Here is a 17,401-nt window from a genome sequence, read left to right on the forward strand (position 1 = left end):
AAGACCATCAATGAGATGGTGTTTTCGTTCTCTCAGTGCTGCTCTAACAGAAAATACCACAAATGGGTGGTTTGAACAAACAGGGATTTATTCTGTGACAGTTTTGGAGGCTCGAAGTTCAAGTTCAAAGTGCCAAGCTCTAGGGGCTGGATAAAAGCCCCTCGACCTTGTGCTTCAGCTCTGCTTCTTGCTTCCAGCCCACTGGAGCTAGCATTATCTCTTCACTCAGGCAGCTGCTGGCCACTGAGGCTAACAAGCCCGAGGTTGATGAGTAAAATGGCACAGTCCCAAGATGACCAAACAGCACAGCAAGCCACTAATTCAAGTCCAGAAACTGTCCAAAGACTGGCAGGCAATTGTGGCAGGCTGCTGAACAATGACTCAACTACATGCAGGATTCAAGCATGCCAAAAGCTGCTGGAAGCAGATCACATTCCTAAGGCAGGTACTCAGCAGCTCACAGTAGATTACACCATGGAGTAATTACTAGTCTCATCATGGGGAATACTACATTCAGCTGCCCAGCCACTCAAAGCCAGGCCCAGCCAAGTCGAAACACAACTACAGCAGATGGATTGACACAGTGGCTGCAACAGTGGGTTCAAACATAGCAGCTGTTGTGAGGATGGCGTAGGCCTCGGCAGTATTTCATTCTGTTGTGTGTAGGGTCGTTATGAGTTGAAACTGAGCTGACAGCACCTGACAACAACAATATATCACATTTTGTGTGTATAAAATGCTGTATGGAAAATGAATTTGCTCTGTAAACTTTCACCCAAATCACAATAAAAATTTAAAAAAAATATATATATTACATTTTGTTTATAATTCATTTGCTGATAGATACACTGAGTTATCTCCAAACCTTTTGCCTATTGTGATTAATTCTGCTATGAACTTTGGTGTACAATATTTATTTGAACCCCTGGTTTCAACTCTTATGGGTATGTATTCAGAAGTGGATTTACTGGGTCATTTGGTAATTAATTCTGTGTTTAAGTCTTTAAGAAACCACCAAACTATTTCCCACAGCAAGTACACCATTTTATATTCCCACCAGCAGTTTCCCCAGTGTTTTGAGCAGCTTTAATAACCTGCCAGCTAGACCAGCAACAATTCAGATGAGTGACTTCAGCAAACATCCTACTTGCAGGGGCCAAAAACACAGCAGCTGTGTAGTACAGAGCACACTTGGGTTCCTGTCTTAATCTTACGACTCCCTAGCTATATATAGGACTTTAGAAAAGTGTGTAGCCTGTTTAGCCATCCTAAACTCACTCTTTTCATGTGTTAAGTACCCAAGGCATAGGATGGACATGAGGACAGGACCAGATGTGAAGTGCTTATACAGCACCTAACCTATAGAAGGAACTGGTAAAAGAAAGCTGTTCTCATTAGTGTTCTCTTTCTCCCTAGGAAGAGCATTGTGATGTTTTAGGGGTTTTAAATCACTGAGAATATTGAGGTTTTCTCTGGAGCTTACTGCCATGCTGCAGTTGTTAACACACACACACTGTGGATCAGTGAACCCACCTCCTGTTTCACTTGTGATCTAATCAGCCAGCTTCCTGCTCTGCACTTGAGTTAAGGATAAGAGTACAGGGACACTGGGATTCTGGTGTGCACATAAAGGAAAGCATGGCAGCCTTGGTACTCAAGGCCTCTGGCAGAGTTGTCGTTGTTATTACGTGCCATTGACCCCTCTTTGGGTTTCCAAGGCTCAACCTTCCTTCAGGTCTGATAGAGTTAGGTGAATGTAATTCCTCTCATTTTCCCTTGAAATTTCCTGTTTACCAACAGAACACTATCTCTTTCATAAAAGGCCCACTCACTGCCTCACTCCCTCACCATCTCCTATAGTGTAGAGAGCTGGCCCAGCCCCTGGTATTCCATTCCTCAACATTCCACCTGGGAATTTCTCAGGGCCCTGAGCACTGTAGGGACCCCGGCTTGGGGAGCCTTTTGTTGTTTTGGGTTTGTTGTTGTTGTTGTTGTTTTTCATTTGTTATTGTTGTGGAGCCTTGGACTAATCGTGGCTGTCCTTCACACTCAGTGCTACTTGTAGGCTTCCCCTCAGCTTGCATGTCGATGTTGTTCAGGTATTTTGTGAAAAATAAGCAATGACCACTCTGAGATTAATGGTTTTAAAATATTTCTTTTTTTTCCCCTAGATTTCTCTTTCCTAAGTGTCTTGACCAGTGTTCAAAAGGTAAGCAATTTGCTGTACTTTCTGCTGCCTGCCTTTCAAATTCTATTTAGATGCAACAGACTTTTTTTCATGTTCCTACCTACGATTCTGAAATCTAGAACAAACAAGATTGGTTCCAGGAAGACTTTGACATATTTTACTTCTGTCATGTTCGAGAGGCAGCTTTCTTCTAAGAGTTTGTCCCTTAATGGCAATAAATTGCCACGGTAATGCCTCTGGTGAATGGGCTAAGTACTGTCCTGACCTTCCAGCTAATACCATGTACTGAGTAGGTTTTCCCAGCCTCTGGATAAGCAAGATCTTCATGTACTTCTCTGGTCCCAAGAGCATAGAGTATGCCTAACAGATCCTATCTCACTTAATACCCCTCTGGTACACATTTGCAATTTTCCACACCTCCTTGATAAGATTCACAAAAATCGACCCATTCTGTAGGTTGCACTCAAACTTGCTTTGTCTTACCACCTGGCAGTCCTGAAAGTAGCACTTTTTAGTCACATTATCTATGGTACATGGAGATCCAGAATAAATTCTAAGTTCCCTACAGTGTGAAATACTCATTGTTGTCAGGAGATATGCCTGGGGTCTGAGCTTCCTGAACCAGCCCAGCAAGTAGAAATCAGAGGGTAGAAAACAACTCGGTGTCCCCAGCACAGTTTTGCCCTGCTGATCCCATTGCCAGTCCACAGGAAGTGGAGACAACAGAGCATTCCAGAGCTGTTGTCTTGGGAAACAGCTGAGCTGGGTGCTGCCTGGGACAGGAGACTGGGCCACTCAAGGGAGGAGTGTGTATGTTGGACTGCTACGTCAGGTAGCCTCAGGTCCAGCTTTTAGAGGTCCCTGTTGCTTTCTAGGCCCTGTGCCCTAAAAGAAGGATGAGCTGGGCCCATAAACAGTGCATTCGAGGTGCATTAGGCAGACTTTGTGGAGTTTGGTTCTAAAGGATAACAGACTTGATGTGGAGCCATGAGGGGAAAGGCAGTATCTAGGGTGAGTCCTAGGTTTCTAGCTTGGAAGATTGGAAAAGTTGGTAGTACCTATCCTGTAATAGAGAGCATAGTCGGGGAGAGAAAGGAGATGATGTGTTCTTGTTCTTTTTTTTTTTTTTTTTTTTTAATTGTGATTTGGATAAAAGTTTACAGAGCAAGTTCTTTTTCCATACAGCAGTTCACATACACTTTGTCTCAGGACATTGACTATAATCTCCCACAATGCAACAGCTCCCGTCCCACTTCCTCCCCATAGTTACCTCTTCCCTGTATCCTTCCCTCCCATGCACTCCTGCCCCCCGAGCTGTCTCCCTGTGTACACAGCCTTTCTATTCTCCCACGATTGATCTCTCCAAGGAGTGTATCTGCCTAATATAAATGTTCAGCTCAAATGCCTGTCTATTGTTTGGCTGGAAGCCACAGGAGTGGGTTCAATTCCAGATCTGAAGGGCAGCTGGGGCCATAGTCTCAGGGATTCCACCAGGTTCTGTCAGACCAGCAAACCTGGTCCCTTTTTTTTTCTTTTGGTGTGTGTGATTTTGAGTTTTATTCCACATTGTTCTTGCACTCTGTCCAGAATCTCACATAGAAGATGATGTATTCTTTATGGGACTGAGGAGGGCTGTATGGTCCTTAGATACATGTTTGAGAGTCATGGTCAAAGCCAAGACCATAACTGTAGTCAGCCAGTAGCCAAGTATAGAGTTGAAAAGGGGCAGAAAGCCAAAAATATGGGGGAAGAAAATCCAGGAAACTAAAGGAGGAGAAGCAGGAAAGAGCACTGCCTCAGACACTAAGGGAGGACAGTAGAGATTAGTGGTATTAACCTTTGCAGAGATCTCAAGGGAAAGACAGAAAAAGCGCATCAGCTTTGCCAGTGTGAAGGACACTGGTGACCTTAGCAGGAGAATCTAAATGGAGAGGTGAGGGCCAAGGCCAGATCTGAGTGTACTGATGGAGCCAGCAAGTGTCACTATTACTTTAGGGTGTGGTGTGTGGGGCTATGCAAAGAAGAAAAGCTAGAAGGAAATGACTTCAAAGAGGGAAAGACTTGTCCATCCTTATTTGCTGAGGGGAAAGCCTGTGGGCTAGAGGGAGACCCTGTGCTTGAGGGTGTAGGGGCCTACGGAGGGGGCTAATGGGATCAGAGCTCAGACTGGGACTCAGAGCTCAGACTGGGAGTGAAAGTTGACTTAGAGGAAGTGGTGGAAGGGAAAGGTAAGGAAATGTTTGCTTATTACCTTCATTGATGATACTGGCCGGTAGTTGTGCCTCAGATTTTGCTGAACTGTCCAACCCCAGGCCCTGTCTTTCCCTTTTAAATGTTGATGCCTTCTTTTCCCTTCAGAGACCCTTACCCAGCATGTGATTATTGCTGAGCCTACCCTTGGCTTTTCAGCGCTTTGACCCTCAGTGACTGTCTGCTTTTCTGCATGAGAGACAAGCACAGATGGTCAGGCTTGCCCTGGAAAAAAGAGCCTTGGTGAAGTGCTGTCTTTACTATCCATCAAGCTGTTGCAGGCCAAGAGAAAAGCCCCTTTTTGCCTAATCCCTTTTACCAATCTCTGTGGCACTCACAGGCATATTTCATAATACTGCCTTCCAACTCATTGTTTGAAGGTGACTTCTTATCAGATTTTGGGCTTGTATAAAGCCAGGGATGTGATGAACTATGGCAGATGCCCTTGAGGCCATGTGTGCTGTTTTCTGAACTCCGAGGGACCTGTGGAGGTTGGGTCAGTATGGTCTTGCTAAGTATCTTCTTTCATCTGGGCCCAGGGACCCTGTGGACTATCCTGACTTGGCTTGCTGGGCATGGGTTATCTGGGAGAGAAGGGATAAAAGGCCAGTATTTCTTCTCCCCTAGATTTGGTGGCTCACTCGGTATGGGATCTGCCACCAGGAGACAAGCACTCGGAGTCCAGAGGGAGCTTACTGCTTCCCCTTGCTCTCCTTCCTGAGTCAGGCTCCCCTGACTCATAACTTTTGACAACAAAAGATTATTCTACAATGAGAAAAGGACTATGTTGCAGGCCCAAGATGATGTTTATTACAGAAATCTGAGAACTGGGAAACAATCTCAGTGCTTAAACAGCAAGCATGTCTCATTATAATGCTGGCTTGAAAGCAGTGAAGACATTACATTGCCATGCCCTGCTTTTAGAAGTAGCTATAGATAGACAGAAGAACTTTGTTTTCTCCTGGGCTATTGGCGGCTTTTAATCCTAGGATGGTCTGATAGACCTCCAGGATGTTTCTCTGTTCTTGGGAATGTGCCAGGTTGTGCTTACTCACAGCCCAGTCTGTTGAGACCTTGGCCAAATCTAGGCATCCACTCCTTGATACAGAACAGAAGGCAGCTCCGGGCCCAAACAAGATGAAACTGCCCACCCTGGCCTCTGCACCCTGTGCTCCAGATAACTGTCATACCTGCCTCATAGATGGCATTTCCTCTTGGCAGATGGCAGTTTACTTAGCTGGTGTAAGGAATGCTGGGGATAATCCTCTTGCTTGTTTCCCTACACAGCAAAGCCCCTTTTCTCTGCCCAGTTCCTGACCTAGAATCCCAGCCCTACAGAATTTGTCCGCATGGTACTCATGCTGCAGACAGGACTTTGGGCAAGCTGTCTGTCAGAGACCCACATCCCAGCCTTCTCTCAGGCAGCCCTGGCCTGCACTTGTGACCCTGCTGTGCACTGCTTGAGTTAGCATTTTGCATTAGTCTGACTCTACAATTTTGTTTGCCCAAGAATGTACCAAACAAGAGTCCCAAGACCTTTATAGGTCTTCACTCAGCCTTTCTGGGCTCCTCACTGCAAGATCCACCACAACTGTCATTGTCTTCCACTCCTGGGAGTCTCAGGAGCTTTTTGCAGGATCTGAGTCCCATGTCAGCCACCTCCAGAATGTGCTGAGTTTTCTAGGATCCTGCTTGCTTCCCTACTGTGCCCCATTCTGGGCCTGGCCTCCTGGCCTCATCTTACTTAGTTTCACAGCCCCCAGTTACTTCCTGTGGCCGCATTACGCTGTGGGGTTCTGGCATCAGACTGGCCTCCCTGTCTCTCCCACAGCCTCCATAGTGACCTTTGCAAATGGGAATGAGAACACAGGTACCACCAGCATCCTTTTCCACAGGAGGCTTCCCTGGTTCTGTGACTGAGGAAGGTCCCTTGTAATGTTAAAGTTTCTAAACAGAAAGACTAAACAAGGTGCTGAAGTATTCTCCATTCCAATTCCTTTAGTTATATGCTATTACCACAACTAGGTCATACAGGGAGACCTTGAGGTTTTCAGTGTGAGAGAAGTTCATAAGAAAATGTAATTCTTTATATGACTGTCCAAGGAAGAACACTCAAAAGCTGGTTATCAGAGGTTGCCTCTTAGGGGGAGAACTAGAGCCCAGGAGGAAGGAGGAGGGAGAAGTTTTTACTGAGTACCATGCTGTACCAAAAATATGTGTTCCGCTAGACGGCACATAACAACAACAACAACAACAACAACCGATTCAAAAATTGTTTAAAAACACGTTAAAATACAAACATAAGTCTGAGAAACCTTTTCAGATAACTATCTAATGAATGAAGGAGCTCTGGTGGTGCAGTGCTTAAGGCATTTGACTATTAACCAAAAGGTTGGCGGTTCACACCCATCAGCCACTTCATGGAAGATAGATGAGGCAATCTACTTCTGTAAAGATTTACTGCCTTAGAAACCCAGTGGGGGTTACTGAGTCAGAATTGACTTGATAGCTGTGGATTTGTTTTTGTTTTTTTGGTTTGTCTAATAAATGAAATTTGTTCAAAGTTATATGTAGGGAAACTTGTGGCATGTGAGTACCCCTAACTCAGCTGCTAGGGCAGCTGCCTCAGAAGTCCGATTGCATGTGTCTTACTACACTTGATTCGTTCATTCATTTTTTTCAGCAAATCTTTATCTGATGCCTGCTCTAACCCAGCCCTGGAACATTAGGGAAGGCTTCCCAGAGGAGGTACTATTCAAGTTGTCCACACTCAAGGAGGAGTTGGCCCCAAAAAAGAAGGGGAAAGATGATTTCAGGCAGAAGGAACAGCAAGAATGGAGGCCTGATGGAGACTAGAGTATGATCAGGGCACTAAGGAAGTGCAGTGTGGCAGATAGGTCAGACCAAGCCAAGAGAAATTGGAACCCATTGGAATATTTTAAGTAGGAAGTCATGTGATTGGTTTTATGTTATTGAAAGATCATTCCGACTGCGGTGCGAAGAATGAGTTGCAGAAAAGGAAGCCTGGAAATAGAGAGACCGAACAGTGAATAGTAAAGACAGACAGTGGTGGTCTGGATGAAGCAAGTGATGGAAGGGTTGAGAGTGGAGGATGGCTCCCAGAGCTGTTTAGTACTCCCCAGGCCTTAGGGAGGGATGAGTGTGGGAAGAGAAGAAAGACGAAAAGGTTCTTCCCTGACCCAGGTTTGGGGAGCTGGGGCAGTAAGTGTACCTTTCACCAGGTGACCAGAAGATGAGGAGCAGCTACACTCACCACTTAGATATCAGGACAAAGCCACTGAGGAAACTCCCTCGAATCCTTAGAGGTCTTCAAGCCCTGCTCAGAGGCAAAAGAGCCATATCTGCTTAATAGCCTTAGGGTACTAACAGGTCCCTGTCTCAGAACCAAAGAATGAGTAGACCCAAAATGATCCATATCCCACTGCCATAGAGTCAATTCCGATTCATAGCGACCCTATAGTACAGAGTAGGACTTCCCCATGGGGTTTCCAATGCTGTAAACCTTTAGAAGTAGGCGCCTCATCTTTCTCCCATGGAGTAGCTAGTAGGTTGATTAAAAGTGCCGACCTTTGGGTTAGCAGCCTAATGCTGTAACCACAGCACCACCAGAGATCCTTAAATGGTCCATGTTGTTGTTAGGTGCCGTCAAGTTGGCTCCAATTCACAGTGACCCTCCGTACGATAAAACGAAACGTTGCCCACTCCTGTGCCATCCTCACAATCGTTGCTGTGATTGCGCCCATCTTTATAGCCGTCGTGTCACTCCACCTCATTGAGGGTCTTCCCCACTATTTCATTGACCCTCTACTTTACCAATCATGATAGCCTTCTGCTCCATGGACTGGTTCCTTCTGACAACATGAGCAAAGTGTGTGAGATGACGTCTGGCTATTCTTACTTCTAAAGAGCATTCCAGTTGTACTTTTTCCAAGACAGACATTCTTCTGGCAGTCCATCGTATTTTCAGTATTCTTCTCCAACACAACAATTCAAATGCATCAGTTTTTCTGCAGTCTTCTTTATCCATTGTCCAGCTTTCACATGCTATGAGGCTGTTATTCCATAAGCACTCTGAAAGCACATTCTGGCTCAGCACAGATGAGCCCCAGCTCCCAATGGTTGTGGTCCTAAGCATGTTGTATAGCCTTTGTATGTACCCTTTCCCCTTTGTAACATGTGAGCACTCCTAATTCTCTTTCCCTAGTCTTGAATGGAATTCATCCAGATGGATTTGGGAGGTCAGATTCAGTCTTTATCACTTTTTGAGCACTTTTCTCCTAAGTGTGGTTGGTGAAAGGAAGTGTTACTGATACCTGCCACAGACCAGAGGTGAGGCCAGGAGACCTAGAAGTTGCCTTCAAACTAGTGATTGCTACTCATCTAAGCCATGGTTTTAGGAGTCACATGATTTAGCTTTGTACTGGCTGAGGCCCACTTTGCCATAGACCCCACAATCTTATCTGAAGAATGGATCAGTCCAGGTCTCTTGGTGTACTTGTGTAAGTCCCATCCTCAGACTGGTTGATGCTTAGGTGACCATGATGATTGTGACAGTGTTGGTGATAAGTTGTATTTAATGAGTTGCTACTATGTGTACTCAAACCAAACTCATTGCCATCAAGTTGATTCCGACTCATAGCAACTCCCATTGGGTTTCCAAGGTGGTAAATCTTTACAGAAGTAGATTGCTCTGTCTTCCTTCCACAGAGTGGCTGGTGGGTTTGAACCACCAACCTTCTGGTTAGCATTTCAAATGCCTTGGGCACTACGCCACCAGAGCTGCTGTTACAATGTGTAGGCCCTATGGTAAGCACTTTATGGACAACCTAGAGGTCAGTGTTACTATTCATATCTAACAGAGGAAGAAATGTGGGCTCAAGAGAGAAGGTTCAGCAGTTTGTCCAGTGTCATTCGTTGGTAATTAGTGGACCCCAAAACTGAAATTCTGGTTTGCTGGCTCTAAAACCCTTGCTCTTAATCTTTACTTATGCTCTCTTTTCGTATATGTGAAGAAAATAAAGGAGAATATAAGTCCTCTGTTAATGCCACCTCCATTATTCAAACAAAGGAGCTTTCTTTCATAGTTCAGAGGAGAGAGGGCAGGTGGCATGAGGAGTATATTGTGATGGTAAGGTATTAGGGAAGATCATAAGGAAGAAGTAAGATTTACCAAAATTAAAAAAGTAAAGAGCTTAAGTGAAAAAACAAGGCATGTAACAGTGTGTATAGTATGCCACTATTTGTGGGGGAAAAGATACACACACACACACATTTACTCCCCCTCAGCCACCTGCTTCCCTTCCCTGGAGGCAACCGTAGTACCAGATTTAGCACATCTCTGGAAGAAGATAGAAGGTGATAGTCACGATTGCTTCCAAGGAAAGGAACTATGTAGCTGAGGAGGAAGGGAATTTATTTTCTTTGTGAACCCTCTGTATATACATTGTGAATTTTGTTCTCAAAAACTAAATGTAGTTAAATTTAGAAAAACTAAACACTTGACTGAAGTCAATAGTGTTAGTACAAAGAGACCAAACTTCCAAGGTTTCCTAGGAAAGCAGGAGTGTCCATAATCTGGGGTTATTGCTTATGAACTAGTCATTTACAAAACTAGTCTTTACTATCAGAAGGGTTGGTGATGAGCACTGAAATCTTTTATTATTATTATTATTATTATTATTATTTGGGTGAAAGATTACAGAGCAAATTCATTTTCCATACAACAGTTCACATACACTTTGTCTCATGACATAGACTGAAATTTCCCATAATGCAACAGCTCTCTTCCCACTTCCTCCCCATAGTTACCTCTTCCCTGTGTCCTTCCCTCCCATGCACTCCTGCCCCCCCTAGCTGCCTCCCTGTGTACACAGCCCTTCTATTCTCCCATGACTGATGTCTCCAAGGAGTATATCTACCTAATGTAAATGTTCAGCTCACATGCCTGTCTTTTGTTTGGCTGATTGTTGTTGTTATGTGCCATTGAGTAGGACCATACTCATAGCGACCCCTCCTTGGGTTTCCAAGGCAGTATCACTATGGAAGTAGAATGCCCAACCTTCCTTTCAAGAAGTGGCTGATGGGTTTGAACCACCAGCCTTCTGGTTAGCAGTCAAGTGCCTTAGGCACTACACTACCAGAACTCCTGGCAGCCATAGGAGTGGGTTCAATTCCAGACCTAAAGGGCAGCCAGGGGCCATAGTCTCAGGGGCTTCACCGAACACTGAAATCTTTAAAATATAGAACTAATGATAATACTTGAGAGAATTGTAGTTACAAAATAGAATATAAATTTTCAAAATCTTGAAAAAATTATAAATAGAATTATATTTACAAACAATTAGCAGCAGAAGAGAGATAATATCTCTTTGTCTTTCAGAGTGGGATATTGTAGTAGGTTGAATATTGTCCCAAAAAGTCATATCCACAAACCAAAAAAACACATTGCCATCAAGTTGATTCTGACTCATAGCAATGCTATGTTGTTGTTGTTGTTATGTGCTGTCGAGTCGGCCCCGACGCTATAGGACACAGTAAAACTGTCCCATAGGGTTTCCAAGACTGTAAATCTTTAGAAGCATACTGCCACATCTTTCTCCCATGAAGCAGCTAGTGGGTTTGAACCACCAAACTTTCAGGTAGTAGCGGAGTGCTTAACCCCTGCATTACCAAGGTTCCTTCATATCCACCTAACACTGTAAATGTGGCCTCATTTGGAAATAGGGTTTTTGGAGATGAAAATCGAACTAGATTAGGGTGGACCGTGTAAACAACCTAAATTGCTTAGAGAAATATCAAAACTTAGTGTAACAGATATACTTATCATGACTAGGTATGATTCGAATTGGGCATTGTCACCCAAACATGTTGGAAAGATGCTTCAAAAAAAGGACAGTAAAAATGGATAATTTCACAAAAGATAGCATCAAAACACAGGGCAGGTATGTTAGGCTGGGTTCTGTAGAGAAGCAAAACCGATGAAACGTGTGTATATACACACCTATTCCCTACTTATCAACTGTGTCATTATCTGACATTTACAACAATAGTAATAAATGCATTTACAACAATAGTAATAAATCTACCATTGGACGTATTGCACATTAACAATGTACATCTGACAGTAATGAACACCAAGGCATGAGGCAAGAGTAACACTGGCTGTGATGGATAAGGTTATGTGTCAGCTTGGCTAGGCTGTGATTCTCAGTGGTTTGGTCATTATGTAATTTGGCCATTAGGTAATAATGTAATCATCCTCCATATCGTGATCTGCTGTGGTCATCCTTCATTTTCACATAACAACCTAGTCTTTGGAACCTAACTGTGTTGACAAGTGAGAATTGGAGACAGAGACAGAGAGAAACAGAGAGACTGTTTCACTGTCATCAAGTCAATTCTGGCTCATAGCAACCCCCATTGGGTTTCCAAGTTGGTAAATCTTTATAGAAGTAGAATGCCTCATCTTCCTTCCACAGAGCAGCTTAGCGGGTTTGAATTGCCAACTTTCTGATTAGCAGTCAAATGTCTTGGGCACTGTGCCACTAGAGTTCCGTGTGTGTGTGTGTATATACATACATACATACATACACATATGGAGAGGTTTATGTCAAGGAAATGGCTCACATGGTTGTGGAGGCTGGCAAGTCCCAAATCCTTGGGTCAGGCATCAGGCTGGAGACTTCTCCTGACTCACATGGTTGCAGGAACTGACAAACACACAATCAGCAGGTCAGATGATAGGCTGTTGGTTCATGGGCTACAGAAGCTGGCAAATCCCAAAGTAAGCAGGTCAGATGATAGGCTGCTCGCTCAAGTCCCAAGAACCAGAGGTCACATGACGATGAGCCAGATGCAGGATCCAGAGCAAGGGAGAGCCTTGCCAGAGTGTCCATATATATATATATTGGATGCAGGTCACACCCCCAAGAAAATTGCACCAGAGCGAGGGTATGACTTGAGTAAGGGTGGACCTTCAGTCATGCCCTCTTGTATGGTTGTGACTTAAGATATACCCCACACTAATCTTGCCTTATTAACATAAAAAGGTTAGAATTTATAATAGGGAATCATTACATCAGATCACAAAATGGAGGACAGCCACACAATGCTAGGAATCATGGCCTGGCCAAGTTGACATATAACATTAACTATCATAGCAAGTTACAAAAACAGTCACCAAGGGGTGACATGCTATACATTCTAAAATAGCCTCTAATCCAACTGTAGAGTGCCTACTTCTGGAAGCTGGCTGCACATAGACAGTTTTCCAAAAGAACCCAGTGCCTAAGGCAAAATGCTTTCTGCTAAGCTGTTTACTAAGCTGCTGTTTGACTTGAAGGTGACTTCAGGGAACCAGCTCCTGTTGTTGTTGTTAGGTGTCATTAACTCAATTCCAACTCATAATGACCCTGTGTACAACAGAACGAAACACTGCCCTGGTCCTGTGCCATCCTCACAATCCTTGCTACGCATGAGCCCATCATTGCAGCCCCTGTGTCAATCCATCTCACTGAGGGTCTTCCCCTTTTTCTCTGACCCTCCACTTTACCAAGCATGATATCATTCTCCAGCAACTGGTCCCTTCTGACAACATGACCAAAGTAGGTGAGACGAAGTCGGGCCATTCTCACTTCCAAAGAGCGTTCTGGCTTCACTTCTTCCAAGATTTGTTTACTCTTCTGGAAGTCTATGGTATTTTTAGCATTCTTTGCCAACACCACAACTCAAAGGCATCAACTCTTCTTTGGTCTTCCTTATTCATTGTCCAGTTTTCACATGCATAAGAGGGGATTGAAAATACCATGGCTTGGTGTTCTGGTTAACTAGTGCCACTCTGACAGGAATATACCACAAACCGGATGGCCTTAACAAACAGGAGTTTATTTTCTTACAGTTTGGAGGCTTTAAGTACAAGTTCAAAGTTCCAGGCTCTAGGCGCTGGGTAAAAGCCCCTCAACCTTGGGGTCCAGCTCTGCCTCCTGCTCCCGGCCCACTGGAGCTAGAAGCATTTCTTCACTCAGGCGGCTGCTGGCTGCTGAGGCTGAGAAGCCCATAGTTGACAAGTAAAAAGGCACAGTCCCGATGTTACCAAACCACATGGCAGACCATTAATTTAAGTCCATTGCAAGTCCCAAGTTTGGCAGAGCATGGCAGACTGCTGTACAACAACACAGCTACATGCAGGGTCCAAGCATGCCATAAGCTAGAGACTGTTCCCCAAGGCTTCTGCTTATACACAGGAAGCAGACCACATTCCCTAAGACAGCTACTCAGCTGCTCCCAGTAGATTCCACCATGGAGTTGATTACCAGTCTCATCATGGGGAATACTGTATCCAGCTGCCCAGCCACTCAGCCAGGCCCAGGCAAGTTGACACACAAACTGAACTACCACACTTGGGATAGGCACACCTTAGTCTTCAAAGTGACATCTTTGCTCTTTGACACTTTAAAGAGGTCTTTTACAGCAGATTTGCCCAGTGCAACAGAGCATCTTATTTCTTGACTGCTGCTTCCATGAGTGTTGATTGTGGGTCCAGGCAAAATGAAATCTGACCATTTGGATCGTTTCTCCATTTATCTTGATGTTGCTTATTGGTCCAGTTGTAGGATTTTTGTTTTCTTTATGTTGAGGTGTAATCCATAAACCAGCTCCTACAAGGTTCACAATGACATCTAATGGTGATAGCTTTCATGGGTCACCCTAATTCCTTGAACTCAGTAATCTGGATGCCAAAAGAATCAGAACAGTTTTATCAGCCCTAAATCCAATAACTAGTTTCTTCATAAGGACAGACCTGACCTGTTGCCATTAAGTCCGTTCCAACTCATAATGACCCTGTAGGACAGAGTAGGAACAAGATTTCCAAGGCCATAATCTTTTTAGAAATGAGTGATGGCACTGTGGTTAAAGCATCGGGGCTACTAACCATAAGCTCAGCAGTTCAAACCTACCATCTACTCCACGGAAGAAAGGTTAGGCCATCTGCTTCCATAAAGATTTACAGTCTTGGAAACCCTATGGGACAGTTCTACTGTGTGATGATAGGGTCCCTATGAGTTGAAATCAACTCGACGACAATGGGTTTGATTGTTTGGAGTCTTTATTGAAGCAGACTACCATGTCTTTCTCCGAGGGAGCAGCTGGTGTGTTCAAACTGCCAACCTTTCACTTAACAAATGAGTGCTTACTCACTGTGCCGCCAGGGCTCTAATAAGGACAGCGACACTGATAAACACACGAGGAAGGCCATGTGAAGACAGAGGCAGAGATTGGATTGATGCAGCTGTAGGCCAAGGATTGCCATAAGCCACCAGAAGCTAGGAAGAGGGACAGAAGGCTCTTCCCTACAGCCGTCAGAGAGAACACAGTCCTGCCAACACTTGATTTCTAGTTTTTAGCTTCCAGAACTATAAGGATTCATTCCTGTTGTTTTAAGCCACCCAGCTTATAGTAATTTCTTACGGCAATCCTAAGAAACTACTACAGAGATTGATAGATACTTTAAAGCTGTTAAATCAAGTTATAAAGGATTAATTATACTCTTGAATAGATATAAAAGTAACCAGTAAAGGACCTAAGAATATTAATATAACCAATCAGAATTGGATTGTAGAGAAATGGGAAGAATATGAGACTATACTAACTTCCTCTTCTTTCATATAGAAGAGTCACTTGACATTGTCTAAAGGTAACAACATTACAAGCAACAGCACTTTAGAAATAGTATAAAACAGATATAAGGATAGTTATCAAAAGAACTAAAAACAGGCTATAAACCTATCAGAAGGAAAACATAAAACACAGAATGATTGGTCATATTGCCAAAGGTAAAAAAAAAATTATTTTAAAAATGCAGTTAAAAACAATGCAACATAAATAAACAAATCCAAGTGTCAGTAAACATAAATGGATTGTTGTCGTTATGTGCCATTGAGTCAGACCCGACTCATAGCGACCCCTCCTCAGGTTTCCAAGGCAGTATCACAGGGAGCTCTGGTAGCATAGTGGCTAAGGCACTTGACTGCTCACCAGATGGCTGGCGGTTCAAACCCATCAGCCACTCCTCGGAAGGAAGGTTGGGCAATTCTACTTCCGTAGTGATACTGCCTCGGAAACCCAAGGAGGGGTCGCTATGAGTCAGGGCTGACTCGACGGCACATAACAACAACAACAACATCACTACAGAGGTAGATTGCCCCATCTTCCAAGGAGTGGCTGGTGGATTTGAACTGCCAGCCTTCTGGTTAGCAGTCAAGTGCCTTAGGCACTACGCTACCAAAGGTCCCATAAATGGATTAAACATCTTTTAAAAGAAAAAGAATCAGGTTAAACAAACAAACAAAACCTAACTATATGATGCTCTATACAAAAGCTAAGTAAGGCATCCTCTGTCATCCCTGGCTCCACAGCCCCATGCAGTCCCCTTCCCTCTCCCCACCTTCCCACCTCCTTCCACCAGTCTCCTCAGCACCTTTGGCCCTTGCTTGGTCTCCCCTTGCCCACCCAAGACCTCACATCATCCAGCCATCACCCCACCCCCTCGTGGCCAGACTGAGATAGCACAGAGGAAAGGGAGAAGGTATCCCATAGCCAGTCGGCCCCCATCCCTCATATGGCCTGGTTGTCAGTGGGGCCTGCAGAGGGCACCCCAGACCCAGCTGGGCCTGTGTGGGGCCGAGACTATCAGAGGCACTACTTGAAAATAAGTGAGTAGTGTATTATAATTGGGAGCTCTGGTGGCATAGTGCCTAAGGCATTTGACTGCTAACCAGAAGGCTGGAGGTTCAAACCCACAAGCCACTCCTTAGAAGGAAGGTTGGGCAATCTACTTACATAGTAATACTGCCTCAGAAACCCAAGGAGGGGTCGCTATGAGTCAGATCTGACACGACAGCAGTGAGTTTTTTTGTTTGTTTGTTTGGGTATTATAATTTATTGGGGTGGTGGGATATCATAATTTTCCTGATTTCTAGTTTATTTGTAGTATTGTGAATTTTGCTTCTGTACTTTGGCAAGAAGGTTAGGAGTGATTGTAGCCCACTCTACACCCACTCCTCACATGGGCTACGCATCCTTACCCTGGCACTTTGTGAGCATTTGTGTTAGCACTTATCTTAGAAGTGTGGGTCCACAGTGATTCCTTCTTGGCCATGTGCCCGTTGAGAACATAATGGTTAGAGCCTGACATATGGTTAGTGTTTGGTAAATATCTGTGGTCTGAACTGGTGAAGGTCAGTGACAACAGGAGCTGATGATATTAAGTACCGGATGTGCAGCAAGAGTCTTTTGATGAAGAAGCTCTGGGTATTAGCTAGAAAGCAGAGTTAAGAAGATAGAGGAGGTTAGGAAGTGAGGCAGCTGCAAAGTTGAGACTATTCTTTCCAAGAGAAAGTGCCAGGAATAGGGAACAGAATGATGTCCGTGTGTGTCAGTATTGTGGGCTAAGGGTGTCTACACAAGGAGGCTCCTGAGCAGAAAGACAGGGAAGAAGACAGTGGATGGTCAGGGGAGAGAGCAAGGGTCCACATCAATATGAGCCCTTAGCCCCATTCAGAACTCTGAAGGCTGAACTGTTCTCGGTTTATTTCCCAGGCTTGGTGAGTAATGTGGTCTTCACCAGTCACACCATGGAGCAGAGGCACCCTCTCCTCGTTCAACTGCAGAGCCTCATCAGAGCTGCCAATCCTACTGCAGCATTCATTCTTGCAGAAAATGGAATCATCACGAGGTAAACTCTTCCACAGGACTTCCCACAGGACTGACCATTTTCTCAGATACAGTGTTTTGGCCCACAGTCTTTTCATGGTATCTAAGACCTAAGCACTTACAGAAGTCAGTTTTCTTCAACCAAATGTTTTTGAATCTCTATAAAAACCACCAAGATGCTTTGTCAGTATCCTGTACTAGTTTTGTCTAGGTTTTTTTTTTTTTTTTTTT

At 44.3% G+C, this 17,401-nt stretch overlaps 1 protein-coding gene across 1 annotated transcript in view; it reads left to right on the forward strand.

Moving 5' to 3' along the window:
• DNAAF9 (dynein axonemal assembly factor 9) overlaps window positions 1-17,401 on the forward strand; it is a 232,553-nt gene that overhangs the window by 200,579 nt on the left and 14,573 nt on the right. Inside the window, exons 30-31 of the mRNA XM_007959995.1 lie at window positions 2,172-2,209; window positions 17,057-17,192. Coding sequence (XP_007958186.1) covers window positions 2,172-2,209; window positions 17,057-17,192 — 174 coding nt within the window. The remainder of the gene's footprint in view (window positions 1-2,171; window positions 2,210-17,056; window positions 17,193-17,401) is intronic.

Source organism: Orycteropus afer, unplaced genomic scaffold (assembly GCF_000298275.1).
Source record: "Orycteropus afer afer isolate SDZICR_OR568_19922 unplaced genomic scaffold, OryAfe1.0 scaffold00020, whole genome shotgun sequence".
NCBI classification, from domain to species: Eukaryota; Metazoa; Chordata; class Mammalia; order Tubulidentata; family Orycteropodidae; genus Orycteropus; species Orycteropus afer.